Source organism: Podarcis liolepis (genome assembly GCF_965112155.1).
Source record: "Podarcis liolepis genome assembly, chromosome: 14".
Lineage (NCBI taxonomy): Eukaryota > Metazoa > Chordata > Lepidosauria > Squamata > Lacertidae > Podarcis > Podarcis liolepis.
This window is the reverse complement of record NC_139569.1, coordinates 29,932,730-29,953,845: the sequence shown is the minus strand read 5'-3', so window position 1 is coordinate 29,953,845 and position 21,116 is coordinate 29,932,730. Positions and strand designations below refer to the sequence as shown.

The following is a 21,116-nucleotide window of genomic DNA, read 5'->3' as shown; positions in this document are numbered from 1 at the left end:
AACAGGTGGCGGCGAAACAGGGTGTTTGCAGGGTGGGGTGCCTCAGGGTTCTGTCCTCTCCCCCATGCTTTTCAACATTTACATGAAGCCACTGGGAGAGATCATCAGGGGGTTTGGGCTGGGTGTTCATCAGTATGCGGATGATACCCAGCTCTACCTCTCTTTCAAATCAGAACCAGTGAAGGTGGTGAAGGTTCTGTGTGAGTATCTGGAGGCAGTTAGAGGATGGGTGGCGGCTAACAGATTGAGGTTGAATCCTGACAAGACAGAGGTCTGTTTTGGGGTGACAGAGGCAGGCAGGTGGAGGACTCCCTGGTTCTGAACAGGGTAACTGTGCCCCTGAAGGACTGGGTGTGTAGCCTGGGAGTCATTTTGGACTTGCAGCTGTCCATGAAGGCGCAGGTCAATTCTGTGTCCAGGGCAGCTGTTTATCAGCTCCATCTGGTACGCAGGCTGAGATCCTACCTGCCCACAGACTCCCGCCAGAGTGGTGCATGTTCTAGTTATCTCCTGCTTGGACTACTGCAATGCGCTTTATGTGGAACTACCTTTGAAGGTGACCCTAGCGGCAGCTAGACTGGTGACTGGAAGAGGCCACTGAGACCACATAACACCAGTGCTGAAAGACCTACATTGGCTCCCAGTATGTTTCCAAGCACAATTCATAGTGTTGGTGCTGACCTTTAAAGCCCTTAATAGCCTTGGTCCAGTATACCTGAAGGAGCATCTCCACCCCCACTGTTCAGCCCGGACACTGAGGTCCAGCGCCAAGGGCCTTCTGGCGGTTCCCTCACTGTGAGAAGCAAAGTTACAGGGAACCAGGCAGTGGGCCTTCTCAGTAGGGGCACCCACCCTGTGGAACGCCCTCCCACCAGATGTCGAAGGAAAAAACAAAAGATGTCTTTTAGGAGACATCTGAAGGCAGCCCTGTTTAGGGAAGCTTTTAATATCTGAAGGATGATTGTATTTTAATATTTTGTGGGAAGCCGCCCAGAGTGGCTGGGGAAATCCAGCCAGATGGGTGGGGTATAAATAAAATATTATTATTATTATTATTATTATTCAGTGGTGTTTCAAATATACACATGATTTCACTTAAAGGCAGCCCTGTTTGGGGAAGTTTTTAATGTTGTGAAGCTGTGAAGGGAGGCTTCATGCTGCCTATCGGAGCTTGCGTGCAAGCAGGAGGGGGCAGGGATCTCTCAGTTAGGCAACGAGAAGCCTCCCTTACCAGTTGAGGGATCCCCGCCCTCCTCTCCTGCTTGCAAGCTAGTAGGAATGGGATTGGGGCTGCTCCGATGAGAAGGGAGGCATTGAGCTGCCCGAGCCTCACCACCGCCACTGCCGCTCTCGGCCCTCCTTCTCCGTCTTCTGTGCCTGACCCACCACGCACCGCCTCCCCACCACCACTGAAGAATCAACAACTCAGGGGCTGCCCAGGCTCATAGAGAAAGGCCGCCCCTCTGCCTCCGACATTGCTGCAGCATCAACACCCGAACTTTTTTTATTAATTAATTATTTGTTTATTTGTTTGTTTATTTATGTGTCCCGAGATTCATTGAAAAAAATCTGGTAACCTTAGACTGAATTCCCTGCATACCTGCTGATTTCCAGTGGGTGGGATGGGGTAACCTTGTTTTCTTCAGCATTCATACATGCCAGCCAGTTTCCAACAGGAGCTTGCTGGTGCACCGGAATGGAACAGGAATGAACAGCCTGTGCATCAGGCAATGCGTGGGGTGGAGGTGAGGAGTTCAATCATGTTTTCTGCAGCCACATTGCTACCCGCTCCACATCTGATGTTTCCTGATGCATCATGGGCCAAATGGGGAGGCCTGGAGGGTCAGGTTTGGCTGGATGTGTTGCCCACCCTTACTCTGCATCAAATGCTGGCTTTGGAACAAATTCAGTTCTCCTGACTAGTCAAAAATTCAAACCCGAAACGCTTTGCTAAATTAAAAAGCAATGCAGCACAACAACAATAATATATAAGAGAAACAGTGGATGATTTCATAACAAAAGCCTTTAAAGCTCACGGTAATCAGACCTTGGAGGAATCCATAAATGCTGTAATTTCTCCTAATAAGAATGTAAGCAAATCCCTTCATAGTGACTCACACAGTATTTAAGCTTTTCAGGATGTTGGCAGCAAGCCAGCTGCAGTTCCCTTTCATTTATTCATCATTCCACTTTTTTTCCAAGGGGATTGTTAGTCAATGGATTGATCATGCATGCAACTATAGACGACACACAAGCAAACACATCCATTACAGAGTGTATTCTGCAATGAGATCTTGAAACTCAATTCACAGCTGGTTTGTAAGTTGTATGCATAAAAGGGTCCTGATCACTGTATGGATTATTGGACCCTGGGGATTGGCAATTGGCAACCCTCAAGCTAAATTCAGCCCTTGGAGAGATGCCATCTGCCACTTGTCCCTCTCCCTATTGAAGTGGCCAGCCGTCATTGCTGTTTGGGGCTTTTTGAATGTCTTTTTGAGGCAGGGGTGGGCAGAAGTCAGGTTGGGATGTCCTAGCAGAAGTCTGCAAGATTTGCAACAAACTGGTTTCCAACACCAGTTGTTTAGCAACAGTAACATCAAAGGGGCTTTCTTTCTGGGACTGTTGGGATAGCTCAGTGCATGAGACTCTTAACCTTTGCCGCATCAAGCAGTTGGTCCCTTACCTTTCCTGCCCCGACCTGGCCACAGTGAGCCATGTGACGGTCACCTCCAGGCTTGACTACTCTAATTCGCTCTACGCGGGGCTGCCCTTGAAGCTGTCCCAGAAACTCCAGCGGGTGCAGAATGCTGCAGTAAGGCTCCTCACAGGGTCTCTGCCATGGGAACATATTCACCCAGTGCTTTTCCAGCTGCACTGGTTCCCAGTGGAGTACAGGGTCAGATTTAAGGTGCTGGTTTTGTCCTTTAAAGCCCTTCACGGCCTAGGACCCTCGCACCTACGGGACCACCTCTCCTGGTATGCCCCACAGAGGACCTTAAGGTCCATAAATAGCAACATCCTAGAGGTCCTGGGCCCTAAGGAAGTCAGATTAGCCTTAACCAGAGCCAGGGCCTTTTCAACAATGGCTCCAGCCTGGTGGAACGCTTTGTCTCATGAGACCAGGGCCCTGCGGGATCTGATTTCTTTCTGCAGGGCCTGTAAGACAGAGTTGTTCCACCTGGCCTTTGGCTTAGAATCAGTTTGATTCCCTCCCCCTCTTTCTTTTTCCCTTCTCCTCCTGTGAAGAGGCTGCATCTTAATGTTTTAATGTTGTATTTTAATCTTGTTTTTTTTATTGTATTTTAATCAACTTGTTTTTATTATTGGTTGTTAGCCGCCCTGAGCCCGGTCTTGGCTGGGGAGGGCGGGGTATAAATAAAATTTATTATTATTATTAACCTCAAGGTCATGGCTTCGAGACCCACATTGGGCAAAGATTCCTGCATTGCAAGGACTTGGCCTACATGACCTTCAGGATCCCTTCCAACACTTCAGTTCTATGATTCCCCCATAAACTAGGCAGCTAAAATGATAAAAGATAGCCAGGAGAGGCCTTTTCTGTGACCTCAGTTCTGTTCTGGTAGACAATGCAGAGCTTAAGAACATAAGCCTGCTGGGTCAGTACAATGGGTCAGCATCCTGTTCTCACAGTGGCCAACCAGATGGATGTGGGAAGTCCACAAGCCACATCAATGGATCAGTGGTCTAACTTGGTATGAGATTCATGGGGGATGAAGCTATCAAAGGCTACTAGCCACCAGAGCTGTGTTCTCTCCTCGTTTTCAGAAGCGGCGTGCCTCTCATTATCAGCTGCTTGGAATTGCATGGGGATAACTCAGGTTTGGGTCCTGCTTGCAGGCTTCCCATTCAGGCATCTGGTTGGCCACTGTGAAAGCAGGATGCTAGATTAGATGGGCCTTTGCTCTGATCCAGCAGCCAGGCTCTTATCATGTTTATTTGCTAAAGCTCCATTGCTCAACCTCTGCCCCAACCCCTCTCCAATACAGGGATTGGAGGCTGGTCAGGGCTGTTATAATGTTTACTGGGTGGGTGGGGACACTGGTGTCTTCCAAATGTTGATTTCCAGAGGCCATAGCCCCAGACAATTAACCATCCTGGCTGGGACTGATGGGAGTTAGGATCCGACAACCTCTGGAAGTCCAGAGGTTTGTCTCCCTTGGTTTGTTGCAGTTTGCTTTGTGTGATGCCTCTGGCTTAACCCCTTTAGGCTTTCCACCTAAACACACAACATGAAACTAAACCAAAGTTTGCAAATTCATCTCTTGTTACTCATCCTTTCCCCTCCTTCTTCTCCCTCCCCTACTGTTGAAAAATAAAATGTAAGTACCTTGGGGCAGAGACAAACACCTATTGCTTGTCCTACTCTGTCAAGCGCTGTCAACAGTGAACTGCCGTGCACAAAATATAATTATGTGAAGCACTTTTTCCAGTTAAGACAGCTGCTGGGAGCTGTTGCCCAAAGTATCTGGAGGGCACCAGACTAGGGAAGAGCTGTACAGAAGCATCACCTGATGCCATCAAGGAAGTTCATGCATTCTGCCTGAGTTCACGCTCTTGCTCCCAGATTAAAAACTGAACGGCCAGGCTGGATAAATTGCTTTCTGCAGAGAAAATCCAACTTCCCAGCTGTTCATCCTAAGCTCCTTAAAAACGGAAGAACACACAAACGTATCTGATCCAGTGAGCCAACCCATCCATTTTGCTTTTAACAAAAGAACACGTTCTCATTCGAACACTAATGTGCTTCCCTGGCAGTCTGTGTGGATACTGTCCAGGGTTGTTGTCAAGGAATAGTCTAGGGAGCCTGGGTCTTTTGTGCAATCTCCAGCCCCTTCCCCTACTTGTGGGCTTCCCACAGCCACTTGGTGATTATAGGATGCAGGAATAGATGGGTCTTTGGTTTGATCCAGCATGGCTCTTCTTATGTTCTTGAAGTCCCAGTTCAAGTCCTGACACCTCCAAATAGGGCGGCAGAGGTCACTGTCTGAAAACCTGGAAAGCCCCTGTCCCTGGGAGGGTTATCAACATCTGGTGCTCTCCAGATGTTGGGCTTCCAACTGCCATCAGCTCTAGCCAGCATGGCTAATGCTAAGGGATGCTTGGAACTGGTGTGCCACAACATCCGGCTAGCTCCATCTTGGCTATTCCTAATTGGACCAGCGGTCCAATTCAGTGGAAGTATGTTCCTAAAAGGAGGGTGATTCTTCTATGATTCAGCACATGCTTCGCATGCAGAAAAGGAAGAGGTAGTTGTCCTCTTGTCCTGTTTATTGGTTTCCCAAATGCATCTGGATAGTTAAATTGGCCTTTGGTCTGATCTGCCAATGCTCTTCTAATGATCTCAGAGATCAGCAACTGGAAAGTCTTCAGCTTCACATGGTCCCCTGAGTGACCCTATTTGGCACTCTGATGTCTCTCTGCTCTTATTACTTTTCCTGGTAGACATGCGGGTGAATGGAGAAGAGAACCTTCCTTCCTTTCACTAACATTCCTCAGTCTCCTCTCATCCCCTCTCTCATTTACATCATGAGCATGATGGATACATTTCAAAGCAAGCTTGCCTCCCTCACATTACATGCATTTTTGCATGAACACCAGGACTTCCTAGAGCACGGATTCCCAAACTTGGGTCTCCAACTACAACTCCCACCATCCCTGACCTGGTCCTGCTAGCTAGGGATGATGGGAGTTGTAGTCCAAAAACAGCTGGAGACCCAAGTTTGGGAAACTCTGCTTTAGAGGTATCTATATTTGGGGGGTAGGGACTGGGGCCTCCTGTACCTCAAAAGCATGGAGCGAAAGAGTGGATCCGAGTGCAGCATGCCTCCAGCAGCTGGTTCCTTCTCCTCCTCCTTCTGCCATGGAGGGGAAGAAGGGTCGGAACACCCTCTTGCTGGTGGTAGCACCAAGAGAAGGTGGAAGAGGAGCTGCAGGCTATTGAGCCATGTGGCTTCTGCATTTGGCTCTGCCCCAAGCTCCTCCGGATGTCCTGACCTCATGCGTGTGACGCCGGGACATCGGTATGTCACAAACACGAGAAGAGCAAGATAAAAATGATTCACATAAATAAATTGGAATACATGCAAACATACATAGGCCCCAGCACACTGACTATCAGCTCTACAAATAGATTTGGGTTAGTTATATGCCCTTGAGGCCAGCAACCCAAGTTCAGGACCCATTTTGTTATTTATTCAAAATCCTGCCATATATATACTTTGTATCGACATCGAGCAGTTATGAAAAATCTCCCTAGCCAGGCATAGCCTAAAGCACTTGCGTCATTTGAAATTTCAAGGTGGGTGGGAACAGAACAGGGCAGATTTCTGGAGGAATGTTATTTCTACAATCCAAGTTTTCTCCCCCACTCATGCTGTGTGGCACATTGAAATGACTTATTATTCTAACTAACCATAGGTTCGTTCTTCGTCATTTTATTCTGTGCAAGAAGCCTGGATGGGGGGAGGGCAGCTGCCTCTTGCAAAATGCAGGGGAACTTCTTCCAAACTGGCTGAGAACAGCATCTATGCTTAAACCAGCCACTTAAGTCACTTGAAATCCAATATAAATTAATAGGGATGGGCTATCCTGAATCAGCTCTTGCCTGCTCTGTTTTTTTCCAGCACTGCTATGCTGAAAATCCCTCCTCCAGCCCTCCCACCTTCCCCAACTATTTTTCATCAATTAATGGAACAGGAAATGGCAATCAAACATTATCAAGGTGAAGAGAAAAAAAATGGTGAAATTCTCAATGGTGGGGTTTGATGTTTCATGGTATTTATCTTACATTTGAAGTGGCCAAATGGTGTTTGTGAATGTCCTTTCTTTATCCTGCAACTCATCTCATAAGACCATAAGAAGAACCTGTTGGATCAAGCCAATGGCCCCTCTAATCCAGTATCCTGTTCTCACAGTGACCAACTAGATGCCCTAATGGGAAGCCCACAAGCAGGACCCAAGCACAAGTGCACCTTCTGTGGCTTCCAGCAACTAGTATTCAGAATTATTCTCATGTCCAACCATGGAGGCAGAGCATAGTGGCCTTAACCTCCATCAATTTCTCCAATCCTCTTGTAAAGCCATCCAAGCCAGTGGCCATTGCTGCCTTCTATGGGAGTGAATTCCATAGTTTAACTATGTGTTGTGTGAATAAATATGTCCTTTTACCTGTCCTGAATCTCCCAACATTCAGCTTCCTTGGATGTCTGTGAGATCTAGCCTTATGAGGGAGGGAGATGATAGATGATAGATAGATGATAGATAGATAGATAGATGATAGATAGATAGATAGATAGATAGATAGATAGATATAGATAGATGATAGATAGATAGATAGATAGATAGATAGATAGATAGATAGATAGATAGATATAGATAGATAGATGATAGACAGACAGACAGACAGACAGACAGACAGACAGATAGATAGATAGATAGATAGATAGATATAGATAGATGATAGATAGATAGATAGATAGATAGATGATAGATAGATAGATGATAGATAGATAGATAGATAGATAGATAGATAGATAGATGATAGATGATAGATGATAGATGATAGATGATAGATGATAGATGATAGATGATAGATGATAGATGATAGATAGATAGATATAGATAGATGATAGATGATAGATAGATAGAGATGATAGATGATAGATAGAGAGATAGAGAGATACTTTCTCCATGCCGTGCCTAATTTGATAAACTTCTACCGTGTCGCCTATCCTTTGCATTTTCTTTAAACTAAAAAGTCTGAAATTTTGCAACCTTTCCTCATAGGGGAGTGGCTCCATCCCCTTCATCATTTTGGTTGACTTTTTCTGAACCTTGTCCTCGTCTACAAGATCCTTTATAAGGTGAGGTGACCAGACTACAGGAATTCCTTTCCTAATGATCTCTCTAGTGCTCTACACTCTGAAGCCTTCCCACATCCTTGCCTCCCCTGAAATCCCCCTTGCACTCAGCAGGCCTTTCTTGTAAAATGTGGAGCCTGCCACAGTGCCATTGACAGCTATTCATTGCTGTTTTGAGTAGTCTTTAATCATTATTTTTTAAGAAATCAATTTGGAAAGATTTTATTTTTAAGAGGTAAAACTACAGACTTAAAAACAAAACCAGTGAGTACACTGGTCTCAGGAGCTCAGGAGCCACCCTTCCTGGCTTTTTGCTCTTCCAACAAACTTCAGGGGAAGTCTACTTAGATAAGGTACTGCGTACTTCCCTGGTGGGTCTACAGAAGGCTTCAGTTGGCTGTACAGCCCTGCAGAGATAACATCTCTTGTATCTGCCTTAGAAGGACCCCTTGGAGCTGTCCAAGGTTCTGAAAGTTCTCTGCTTGACTGGGACTCCTGACTGCACACTGCCTGCAACCAATTCAATCCTCATACTTCCACAGGTCTGGGCACTCCCTCACTTTCTGCCTGCCCTGGAAGAGGCCATGTCTGCACCACGGGACCTCCTCACTATCTCAGCACTGCTCTGCTCATGCATTTCGTTGTTTTTATTTCATTTTGGGGTTTTTAAAAATATATATATAATTTTCAGATTTATACATTTCAACAATTTTACAGTCATTTTAATATTTCAAAACTTGACTTCCTTCCCCCTCTTTCTGCAGTTCCTTAAATTTATTTTTAATATCTTCTGCATATCCAGATTAACTTAGTTTGTTCATTTATTCATCTACTTTAAATATATACTTTTATGAAACTGCAGGTTATTACAATAATCCTGCCAATGTTCTTATCTGTTTACAATTTATGTGTAAATATTCAATAAAGCATTTCCGTTCTTTTATAAAAAGTTTGTTATCTTGATTTCTTATTTTTCCAGTAAGTTTTGCCATTTCTGCATCTTCCATAAGTTTTTGTATCCATTCTTCCATTGCTGGGACTTCTACTTTTTTCCCATTTTGGGGCAAGTTACATTCTTGCCGCTGTAGTAGCATACATAAATAAGTTTCTATACAGTTTAGGTAGTTCTGTCACTATAACTCCCAAAAGAATTCTTTGGGGAATCACTTTGGTTTTTAAAAATCTGTATACCTCCCTTCATTCAAAGATCCCAGAGAGGTTCACAGTATAAAAATAGAAAATAAAAACACAAAATACATAATAAAAAACAAAAACACAACAAACCCATACCACCCCACAAACACATTTAAAAGGGCATAGAATTTTAATCAGCCCAAGTCCTGGTTGAAGAGAAATGTTTCCACCTGGTACCTAAAGATAATGAAGGTGACAGACAAGCCTCCCTGGGGAGAACATTTCACAAATGGGGAGCCACTGCTGAAAGGCCTATTCTCTTTTGTCATGCTCTGGACCTCTCATGGAGGAGGCACCCAAAGAAGGGCCTCAGATGGTGATTGTAAGGTCCAGGTTGCTTCATATGGGAAGAGGGGGTCCTTTGAGGTATTGCGAGCCTAAGGCATTTAAGGCTTCATAGGTCAAAACCAGCAATTTGAATTGGGCCCTGAAACTACAGTGGTACGTCGGGTTAAGAACTTAATTCATTCTGGAGGTCTGTTCTTAACCTGAAACTGTTCTTAATCTGAGGTACCACTTTAGCTAATGGGGCCTCCCGCTGCCACCGCATCGATTTCTGTCCTCATCCTGAAGCAAAGTTATTAACCCAAGGTACTATTTCTGGGTTAGCGGAGTCTGTAACCTGAAGCGTCTGTAACTCAAGGTACCACTGTAATTTGCAGCCAGTGCAGGATCAGTGTAATCTGCTCAAACCGTCTTGCCCCAGTGAGAATCCTAGCTGCCAAATTCTTCACCAGACTGAAGTTTCTGAACCATCTTCAGAGGCAGCCTCACGTATAACACTTAACTTTAGGCTACCCTGTGCAGACAGAGGGCCACCAGCCAAAGGTGATGGAAGGCACTGCACACCACTGCGGCTACCTGAACCTCAAGCGACCGCAAAGGATCCAGAAGTACACTGAAGCTACACAGCTGCTCCTTTAGAGGAGGTGTAACCCAATCAAGAGCAGGCAACCTCCCATCTATCTGGTTTAGGGAACAACCCACTAAAAGTGCCTCACGTCTTATCCCGATTGAGCTTCAGTTTGTTAACTCTCATCCAGACCATTACCAAGGGAAGACATCCATTGCCCCACCTGGAAAAGCAAAGCTATGTGTCATCCTATGCCCTTTTAAAATGTGGTTTTTTGGGGGCGGGGCTATAGGGATATTGTTTTTATTTTTATTATGTATTTTGTGGTTTTTATATCTTGATTTTATTCTGTGAACTGCCCTGAGACCCCCGGGTATGGGGCAGTATATAAATTCAATTAATCATCATCATCATCAACAACAACAACATATTGCTGACAACATATTCCAAAACTCTAGATAACCCCCTCGGTGGTTTCATGTAGATGTTAAACAGCATGGGGAATAAAATTGAACCTTGAGGAACCCCACATTGAAGGCTCTGCTGGGCCAAAGAGCACTCCCCTCTTGTTCATTTCAAGTTGGTAAGCAAAAAATAAACCCTTTTTAAAAAATGTAAGACTAGCATTGGGTTGATTAGACTGCGACTTTGCATACACCTGAGCTTTAATGTAAGTATTACTGTCTTTACCCTGTGTGTTTCCCTCTGATTTCACTACTTTCACTCCACACACACAATGCATGAACCTGCTAGCTCAGAATAATACTTTGTGCCTCTGATTCTGACCTAGTCCACAAAACCTTATGTCATAATGAAATCTGTTCGTCTTTAAGGTGCCACAACACTCTGTTTCTCAGGCAGAACATGGAAAGTGGCACCAACTTCTGGTAGAACACTCTGCTGGTTTGCAGTAGACCAGAGACGGTTTCTTATTCCTTATTATTTAACAATAGCAATGAAACAACTTTCCACAGAATACTGAAACAAAGAAAACTCCAGGAGTGGACTTGTGCAGGAAAAGGCCATAACTTCAGTTCAGTTCTGATGTCAAAAAACCCCCCAAATACCTGGGCTCAGAATGTGTTCAGGGACACAGCGGTCTTTCATTCTAACTCTCTGTTTTTTGTACCCGACTTTGGAGTTCTGGTAAAAACTTTAAAGTAGGTCTGACAAATCTGAAGTCTGTGCCCTAATCAGCTGACCTAACAATGGTTTCTAGTCTTCTCTACAAAGCTCTTCTCCATCATCATCTTCATCATCATCTCTCTCTCTCTCTCTCTCTCTCTCTCTCTCTCTCTCTCTCTCTCTTCATTTTTTCCACTGCCTCAGTTCAGCCTTGGATGGAGATTCTTTTTCATATTCACAGCCTGATCAGTGCAATCCTGCCAGGGCCACACATAAAACAATGCTGGGCAGACTGTTCTCCTAGCATTGGGCCGAAGGAGACAGTGACATCTGGCAGATTGGAACACAAATAATCCCAGCAGGGACAAGCAAGCTGGGCTGAATCGCCCCTGCCAGGTGCGGAAATATCCGACTGATTTATGAGACTCTGAAAGGGTGAGCATAAAAATGGAAAGGCCTTGGATTCGCTAGCATTTCTTTGTTTGAATAAACAGAGCTGGACGCAAACTTAAAGACCTGCTGCAACCTAGGTAAAAGAAGAAAATGAAGTAGTACAACCTGAAATCATATGTTTGTGGTTCAAGGTGCAATTCGGGGGGGGGGATTCAATTCACTTTGAATTTAAAGGCAAACTGACCTAATTCACACTTTCCAAAGCAATACAAGAAATGAAACACAGTCACCATATGGTCCACCTTTCAAAATTCACACTTCTCTGAATTTTACACTACACTTCTCCAACCTTGCAACTTTTACAAAAATGCATATATTGGGGAAAGGCATGCATTGGGGGAAAAATAGTGAAAGTAACTTTTGAAAGTGTTATATCTGGGGAAACTGCTTGCCAAAAAATATGTGTGTGAATGACTCAAAACTGAATACAGAAATGTATTTACCAGGGGGGAAATGCACCAAAATGCGGACCAATGTTCATTTACAAATTGCTACAGGAACTGTTTTGGGGGAAGCCATGGCTATTTAAAGTGGCATGATGCTGCTTCAGCTGTATAGTGCAGATGTGGTAAGATAGAAAGATATAGAGGGATATCCAACAAAATTATAGTAGACCTACTGAAATTTATGGACCCAAGTCCACTTATTTCAATGGGTCTATTCTATGACTTAGTTGGATACACACAAACACACACACACACACACACACAAACAAAAACACACACACCTCTATCTATCTATCTATCATCTATCTATCTATCTATCTATCTATCTATCTATCTATCTATCATCTATCATCTATCATCTATCTATGTATATCTATTGTTACATCTCCATCAGTAAAGGATTGATTAAGATGTTGTCTAAAAATAAACGGATCCCTTTAATTATGCTTGCTTCTTTTTTTACAGAAAGCCTTTTCTAACATTCCATTGTTCCTTATTCTAACAAAGATCCATTGGAGTCAGCTCTTTCCCTCTTTCCCTCTTCTCTCCCCACACTCACAGCCCATCTTAAGTTACTCACTTTGTCTTTCTTCTCATGTCCCCCTCCTTAAAGGTCTGGGCAAAGAGAAGCCCTTCTCATGCATTAACATGAGGACAAAGCCAGAAGGCTGACTCCTCTCCAGCTGGAATGGAACCAGTCCTGCCTCCTAATCAAAAATATGGCTTGAAAGGGGGCCAGGGGAGAGTATTAGACCAAATGAACTCCCGGGTGTGAAAAAGAGGCAAGGAATAAGAAGCCATGCACTTCCAGCACTGAGATGCAACAGTCATTCAAACACAATAATGGAGAAAGGGTCAAACTGATCTTAAGGTATGGAGATGGAGTAACGGAGAGAAACTAGAATGGACAGATTTGACTATCTCTTGCTACAACAGGCGAGGGAATCCAAAATCCATGGTAGGGCAATACTTTGACTTTGACTTTGGGGGTGGGAAATCAAAATGCAGAAGATATATATATATATATATATATATATATATATATATGTTTTCGTAGATTTTCACGGGTACAGGAATGCAGGTTTTGGTGTCCTCGGGTGTCTTCCCGTGTAAAAGTTGGGGTGTCTAGGCGACGTTCAGCCCTATGCAGAATCCATCTCTTCACACGTTACAAACTCCTTCCAGTTCATAGAAACAATAAAGAAGCAAAACCTACATCCCGATGACCTACTTGTGAGCTTCGATGTTGTATCTCTCTTCACACAAGTGCCCATTAATGAAGCCTTGACAGCCATTCAAAACAAATACAATCCCCCCGAATACATCCTGGACCTGACCAACCACTGCCTAACCAACACGTACTTCATCCACAATGGACAAAGATACAAACAGATAGAAGGAGCACCTATGGGATCACCCCTCTCACCGGTCATCGCAAATCTGTACATGGAACACTTTGAAACCAATGCTTTAGACAAGTCAGAACACAAACCCAAACTTTGGCTCAGATATGTTGACGACACCTTTGTAATTTGGCCACACGGGAAAGAAAAACTAGATAGCTTCCTCACACATCTCAACAGCCTACACCCCAAAATACAATTCACTATGGAAATAGAAGCCAACAACCAGCTTCCCTTCCTTGACGTCCTAATCTACAAAAAACCTGATGGCTCCCTAGGACACACTATCTACCGGAAAAAAACACACACCAACCGCTACTTACATGCTCAATCACACCACCACCCTGCACAAATAAACTCCGTAGCCAAGACCCTCATCTCCAGAACCAAACGCCTGGCTGACAAAGACCACTTGACAACTGAGTTACAGAATCTCTCAAATGTGTTAATCGCCAATGGATACCAGCAAAACAGGGTTAAGAAGCTAATCCAAAAAGAAACACCCCCCAAAAACCAAGACACGGAAGAAAACAATGGCATGGCCCTCCTTCCTTATATCAAGGGCACTACAGATAAAATTAGCAAAATCCTCCATAAACACAATATCAAAACAGCCTTTTGCACCAACCAAAAAATAGCCAATATCCTCAGAAACCCCAAAGATAAAATCCAGTTGGAAAACCAAGGGGTCTATGAAATACCCTGCAAAGTCTGCCCAGCCACGTACATTGGACAAACAAACAGACGAATAAATGCACGTATCGCAGAACACAAGAATGCCGTCAAAAAAGAAGAAAAATCTTCCTCTCTTTTCCAACACATGAAAGAAACAGGACACGAAATTAATTTTGCAGATTCCAAATTGCTCTTTAACATGGAACATCACCACAAGAGAATAATCATGGAAGCCATCGAGATAGAGAAACACCCTCACAACATGAACAAGCGTGACGACACGTCCCGCCTGCCAGACATCTGGAAATTAGCCCTCCCCACAAAAACCGACACCAGATCCAGAGGCACACAGAACGCCACCACCAATCAACCACACCAGACCCAAACCCAGACCCTCTCCACAGATAAATTACAGACACCATCCAGTAACCAAACCATAGTGGCAACTCCGGATGCTGCACCCCCCTGCAATCCCTACACAGATCTGGCTGGCACAGGGCACAAAACCACAGCTCGCCCCTATACACGAAGCCAAGCCAAAGCACAACTAAGTGCAGTACAGCCATCTTCCCAGAAAAACTCTTCACAAATTCAAGAGGTCAAGACACGAAGGCTTTAGCAACTAATCCACACCTAATGACCCACCTAAGTGGTACTCAGAATATCACTCAAGAAATCACTCAAGATATCCCTCAAGTAATTAAGGAACAAAAGAAGAAAAGAACACTAGCCTGGGAACTTCCCCTCTGCCCAGAACTTTTGAGGCAATACACCACACCCCTCTACAGTATTTATAGGAACTCAAACACTGAGATCCCGCTCTGTTCCAGTAACAAGAAGCCGAAAGCACCAGCCTGAAGATGACGAGTGAGACCTCGTCGAAACGTCGCCTAGACACCCCAACTTTTACACGGGAAGACACCCGAGGACACCAAAACCTGCATATATATATATATATATATATATGCATTTTGCAGGGTTAGGCCTTGGCGGTGGCAGCCTCTCCTCTACCTTGCCTGTTCTCCAGCAGCCACTGTGAGCTGCCCAAGGGAGGAAGCTGGCAGCAGCAGCCGTGGAGAGGCAACAGGGGAGCTCATTCACAGTCACCACTGCCACCCCTGCCACTTAGGACAAGCACTGGCTCATCCACCTCCCTGGTGGCGATGGCACTGGTGGGGGAAATAGGGACATTCTGGGATCAGATCAGAAGCCCTGGTGGGTTTTGTAATTCCGGGACTGACCCTAGAAAATAGGGGCACTTTGAGGGTATGGATCATAGCCATCATGGCCGAATCCTCTTAGAGACAGAGAACTGGGCCAGATGGTCCCCCGTTTCATCTGATCAAGCAAGGCTCTTCTTTTCTTTTTTTAAAAATATTTTTTAAAATGCTGTTTAATTTGTGGAACAGCATCTTCAAACTACAAACATTATTTGAACTCATTGAACTTGCCATGTTTGGAAATTGGAAGAGGGAAGATGGGGCAAATATATTTTCACACATTACTAAATATTTAATATTTTGCCATGGAGAAAAATATCTGCAGTTTGGACCTGTGCGCCATGAAAAAATGCAAAATGTTCACTGTGAGATATGCAGTTTCTCTTCCCCCACCCCCACCCCCAGGAGAGAGTGAGAAGGAGTGGGGGAAATCTATTTATAATATCAGGCCATCTGCTTTCTTGTTTAGTCAACTCCCTGGTGTGTTTGTGTATGTCTTGTTGGCATGATGGACAATCTAGCATATACATTGTGCGGATTGTTGGAAGCGCAGCAGCAGGGATCATTAGGCGTGTGACTTAAGAGTTAATTCTGTTACTGTTAAAGTCAGCTAGCCAAGAGGAGGATGGGTGAAAGTGTTGCTTAGCAACCAGAAAGAGTGGCAAGATCTTCACACTGAGGTAGCACACACCCCATTGGCTATGTAGTTCTGAGGGAGATTTTCCGATGTGTGTTTGGCTGAATGTCTTCTTGCTATGTGCAGGGCTTGAACTAAGAAAGTTTCCACACACGCTCACATACCTCACTCTATCCTCCATCCAGGCAACTAGCAAGCATTCTCAGAGTTCGAGGATACATTTCACCCTGGCAAAAACACTCAAGGAGTGTGCAGAGCCTGGCCTGAAGAGAGGGATGGTGTCCTGGGAATATTTCCCAAGGGCCAGTTAGCCTGGCCGCTCTTCTGTTTTACTTGGTTAGCAGCTGGGGTCGAGCTGAATACCTGTTGATTCCTGTCATATGTGCCACACCAGATTTCCCAAACAGAGTTCTGTTCATAATCTTATGTAGAATTTGGTTTAATGAACCAGCCCAACCTGCCTGAAACTTTTCGAATACCTTATCAACAATCAGCCTTACAACAACTTACTTTTTTCCATAAATAATCACTTCAGGATGTTTCATGGGAAGGAAGGAAGGAAGGAAGGAAGGAAGGAAGGAAGGAAGGAAGGAAGGAAGGAAGGTTAATTAAAGCAGGGGTGGGTAACCTTTGACCCACAGGCTTAAATTGGTCTGACCAGCATCCTCAATTGGCCTGCGAGGCCATTTCAGCCAAGCCACACCTAAACCCGATATATGTATACAAGTGCTGCACAAAGTGCTTGTTGGGTTCCATTGGTGAGAAGAAACACTCCATTTTGATAAAAAGCATTTCCCCCCTTCCTAAGGAGGAGGTTTATATTCAAAGCACTCCCTCCAGCACTTTGAATGTAAATTCCTTTCTCTGCAAAGACTTCAAAGGGCTCCCTTTAATTGACCACCAGCTGATTACTGGTAACAGTGAGGTTCTTTGAGATGCGCCCCCATGCATCTTCCAAAGAGGTTGTGTTATAGCAATGTCTTCTGAACTTTGGCAGGTGTCATTATGGTACCATATGATTGGCATGAGGGCATCCCACCCCCTGTCAAAGTTGGCCTGTTACAAGAGAGAAAGATCTGCCCTTTCCCCCCACGCTCCAAAATTTTATCTGGAAGGAGAAATTTTTGAGGAAACCACCAAGAGAATGTTCATTCAGCTTTGACTCCTAGTGGGTCTGCACCCTATTGGGAGCTGGAGGACATTAAGAATCAAATAGAGGATGTTATTCCAAGCAGTTTCAAATTATCCTACAGCTAGCCTCATGGCATATGGCTGAAGAGAAGAAGGACTTACCTAGCATTCCTTTGTTGGAGCGTGACAAGCACATATCCTTCTCAGCGCTGGGTAGAACGAAGCCAACCACAAAGACCTCCACCCCATCTGCCATCAGTGCCAAGCCGAGGACAGTAAACAGCATCCATTGGAAACGTCCATGACCGCATTCCTCAATGATGTTTTCGTACTGGTGGGCCAGCTGCTCCTCATCCTCCATCTTCTCCGCCATGAGGTCGGCGTGGTCTCTGAACTCATCAGCCACCTCTGGGGCTTTCTTCTTCTTCTGCTTCTTGAGGTCATCTGGGTGAGGGATGCCCTGGTACTCTCCTTCATAGACTTCATCATCTTCATCGTGCCCTTCGGTAGCATCGCTTTGAGCATCTTCCTCTTGAGCTGGCTCCTCCCCACTTTGATAATATCCATCATTGGGAGCATAACCTCCATAGCCGCCATCTTGGTACCGGTAATCATCGGAAACTTGGTTCACTTTGTTTCTTTGGCCATCATCCATTTTGAGTCTATATGTCTAGATATATTTAGCACAGTGTGTGGTTTTTATGCTCTAATGTACTATATGCTATTCCTTTTTTTAGTTGTCCAATTTGTGCTGTTAGCTACACAAGCATAGCTTCTCCTTTGGAGATGTGCAATAAAAATGCCACGATTCTAAGAAAGCTCTCTGCTGGCGTTGTTGTTAATTAGGAACGGTATCCTCCCAGAGAACCATTGTATAGTACTTTTTAAAATCTCAGCGCTGCCTTATCATCTGTTTTACTTCTCTCAGCTATCAAGAGATATGGAATGGATCAGCAATTTGGTATGACCAGGTACCAGTGGGGTTTGGGAGGTTGTTGACTTTGCTGATTCATTCTGCCATGGAAGGTCAAGCCTTGGGGAAGAAAAAGAAAACAACAATGACTTGAAAATGCAAGGAAAGGTCTCGGCAAAAGGCAGGCTGCATCTGATGGCAAGCTTGTTTTTAACTGCAGAGGCACATAAAGAAACACAATATTATGGCACACAGACATAAAGGTGCATTTATCTTATTGGTAGAGACAATAAAATAATTCATCTGGTTCATATATTTTTTTAAGAGAACCACCTGGTTTGCACTTTTCAGCTCTCACCTCAAATAGCATATCAAATGTGTATAAAATGCATATTTTGGGGCTAAGATGCATACCCCCAAAAATGTGCATTTTAGGAAAGTGTACATATGTTGTGGTGGGAAATGCATATGAGCACAACACAATTTTTCATGCAGGTGCTTTTGTTTTTTTGTTGTTTTTTTTAAAAAAAACATTTCCAGATTGATGATGAAACACAACAGAATACAACTACAAAAGTGACCGATATATTCGTTCCTATTTATCTCGGTAAACTAGCTGTGTGACTTATTTATTTATTTACAGCATAAAAACACACACACAAAATATGTCAAGCTTACAGTTTACAGTATAAAAACACAAAATGCATAACATAATAACAAATGAAACAATACCCACCCGCCCACAGTTTGAAAGACCATAGATTGTTTAATTAGCCAAAGGCCTAGGAGAAGAGTTTTGGGGTTTTTTGCCAGTTGCCTAAAGATGTGTAATAAAGGCACCAGGTGAGCTTCCTTGGGGGGGGGGCACGGCAGAAAAGGCCTGTGTTGCCACCCTCCAGACCTCTGATGGAGGGGGCACACAAAGAAGGACTTCTATGATTCTGTACTACTTCAATATATTCGGTACCACTGCTTCTGTTTTAAAAGAAACCCCCAACTTTCTACTCCTCATAAGACCAGGAAAATAGACATTCAAGTGTTTCTGCAATGAATGATGAAATATCTGAAGGGAGAGGAAGGACCAAAGGTGATTTTCAGAGGTTTCTTGGTGGCAGGGTGGGGTGGTCAAGTTCCATTGCCCTTCATAACTCCTTAGCTTCCTTCTGTGAGCAAAAGGAACAGAAATCATGTGCAAAATAAGTCCAGTTCTGCCAACAAGGAAATTCAAAGGCAGTAGCTTTGAAGAAACAGTCAAGGAAGGAAGGAGAGTTTCATCAAGACTTTGTGGAGCAGCTGAATCAGGGTAAATGAAATGTTTTCCACAGACTCTGCAGCATCTTCAAGAAGACAAAAATAAATGATTGAGACAGCTTGTCAATTGCTTGCATGTTTCCCTCACTACCACAAGCACAGCATCTCAGTACAGCACAGTTGTCCCCAGAACACTGGGAGAAGTCCAAGTCCTACCACCAGCCGGACGTTCTGCAGTCTTTAAAAACAAGTTGTGAGCAAGGTTGGGGGATGGAATATAGAAGAAGGAACAAAAGGGTGTTTTAGGTGATCCATGCCTAATCCATGGGGTCCCTACAACATGAAGTCAGCACCCCATCCCCATCGCTGCTCTGCTGGCATGCACAAATTATGCTCTAGGTGTCTAAAATCCTACACATACAAGCAGAATCTGTGCAGTCAGTCCCCAGATTAAATCTTTGAGTCAAGAACACAATTGCACATAAAGAAGTTGGGGTCTACTTTTTCATCTCCCTGCTGCCAGCATGTACAGAATTTCATTTGCTTATCCCAAGCTGCTAGCATGTGAAGCAGATCAGGGAAAGCCAAGTCTGCTCGGTAGTAAGGCCGCCACCCTCTAGTCCTCCAGTCCTGAGCCAGAGGAAGCTCAGGTTGTTTCTGGATGTCCTTGGGATTCACAAAGACAAGAGCCAAGCAGTCCAGTCACTGTCTTCTGAACCAGGCGGGCAGGTCCCAGATTCAGAGCTGAGCTTACTCCAAGAAGGCACACGAGGAATGAATGCAATGCTTTATTGTGGAGTTAATAATAATAATAATAATAATAATAATAATAATAATAATAGACGCTTAAGAATGGCTAACAGTATAAAGACAACTTTGGGGTTTCGAGTACAGAACAAAATAACTGTCAAGGCTGCATGAAAGCTCCTCCTCCCCTAGTTGCAGCAAGAGCAGAGAAACAAGGTGAAGTCCTTTTTTAACGAGTTTTGTTCAATCCTAATAGTGAGACGAAAGAACGCAACAAGCCTTAACATGGTGTTGCTCCAAACTGGGCTCCTCCTCCCACCTTCCTAGCAACAGCATCTCCCTTTACAGTGGCTGCTTGTAGCCAAAACTCTGATTCCATTGTTCCTGCACCCTTAATGAACGTCGAGTTCTGGGTGAAGGAGGATCAGAAATACTCTCCAGTGACAATGTGTCAGCTGGCTGCTCTGCTGCAATTCCTGCCCCCTTCTTCTAACACTTCCCAACTACTTTGTTCGTCTCTCTCTGACCTGTGTCCTTCTTCATCCCCCTCAAACCTCTGCTGTAAATCAATGCTGCATTCTTCTCCTCCTGCAGCGTCAGTAGAAGGGGGGGTTGATCTCCACCACTCCTCCTCCGTCTCGCTCTCTTGAGTCCAATCCCTGACAATAACAAAAGCTAGCTTGCCACAGAACCCACCAGCAGGCTGCATCCAAGCACATACGGTTGTTGCAATTCAGGCAACTGCATCCTAAATACATATGGGACTCTATGAGTGTTGTCCATCAGGGGTGTCATCTAGGGGAATAGGAGGCCAAAAGCCCCCAAAAATGTTCAAGGAGGGGGCTGGGGCCCCTCAAAATTCTGTGGTGAGCGTATGCACACACTGCATGATGTTCTCGCCTCACTTGCACATGCCATGGGACATTCTTGCATCACTGACACATGTCATGGGGCACGCCCAACGGCATGTATGAGTGACATCAGCACGGCCCGCAGTGTGGGCACATGGCATGCGCACATCGCACAACCCTAGCTCCCTAAATTGCAGGGGCAAGCCGGAGCCCTTGCAGTTCATAATTTGGACATCTCCACGTTGATGTGTGAGAGAAGAGGAGAACAGCAGTACAGCCAGATATGACTTTTCAGGTATCGTCTGAACTCGCCCTAGGCTAACCATGTTACTGT

The 21,116-nt window shown here is 44.6% G+C and overlaps 1 protein-coding gene across 2 annotated transcripts in view; it reads right to left on the bottom strand.

The window, feature by feature from the left end:
* Window positions 1-21,116, bottom strand: part of SV2B (synaptic vesicle glycoprotein 2B) — a 71,288-nt gene that overhangs the window by 21,368 nt on the left and 28,804 nt on the right. For both annotated transcript variants that reach the window (XM_083475076.1, XM_083475077.1), the window contains exon 2: window positions 17,183-18,053. In XM_083475076.1, coding sequence (XP_083331202.1) covers window positions 17,183-17,675 — 493 coding nt within the window. In that variant the 5' untranslated portion in view covers window positions 17,676-18,053. The remainder of the gene's footprint in view (window positions 1-17,182; window positions 18,054-21,116) is intronic.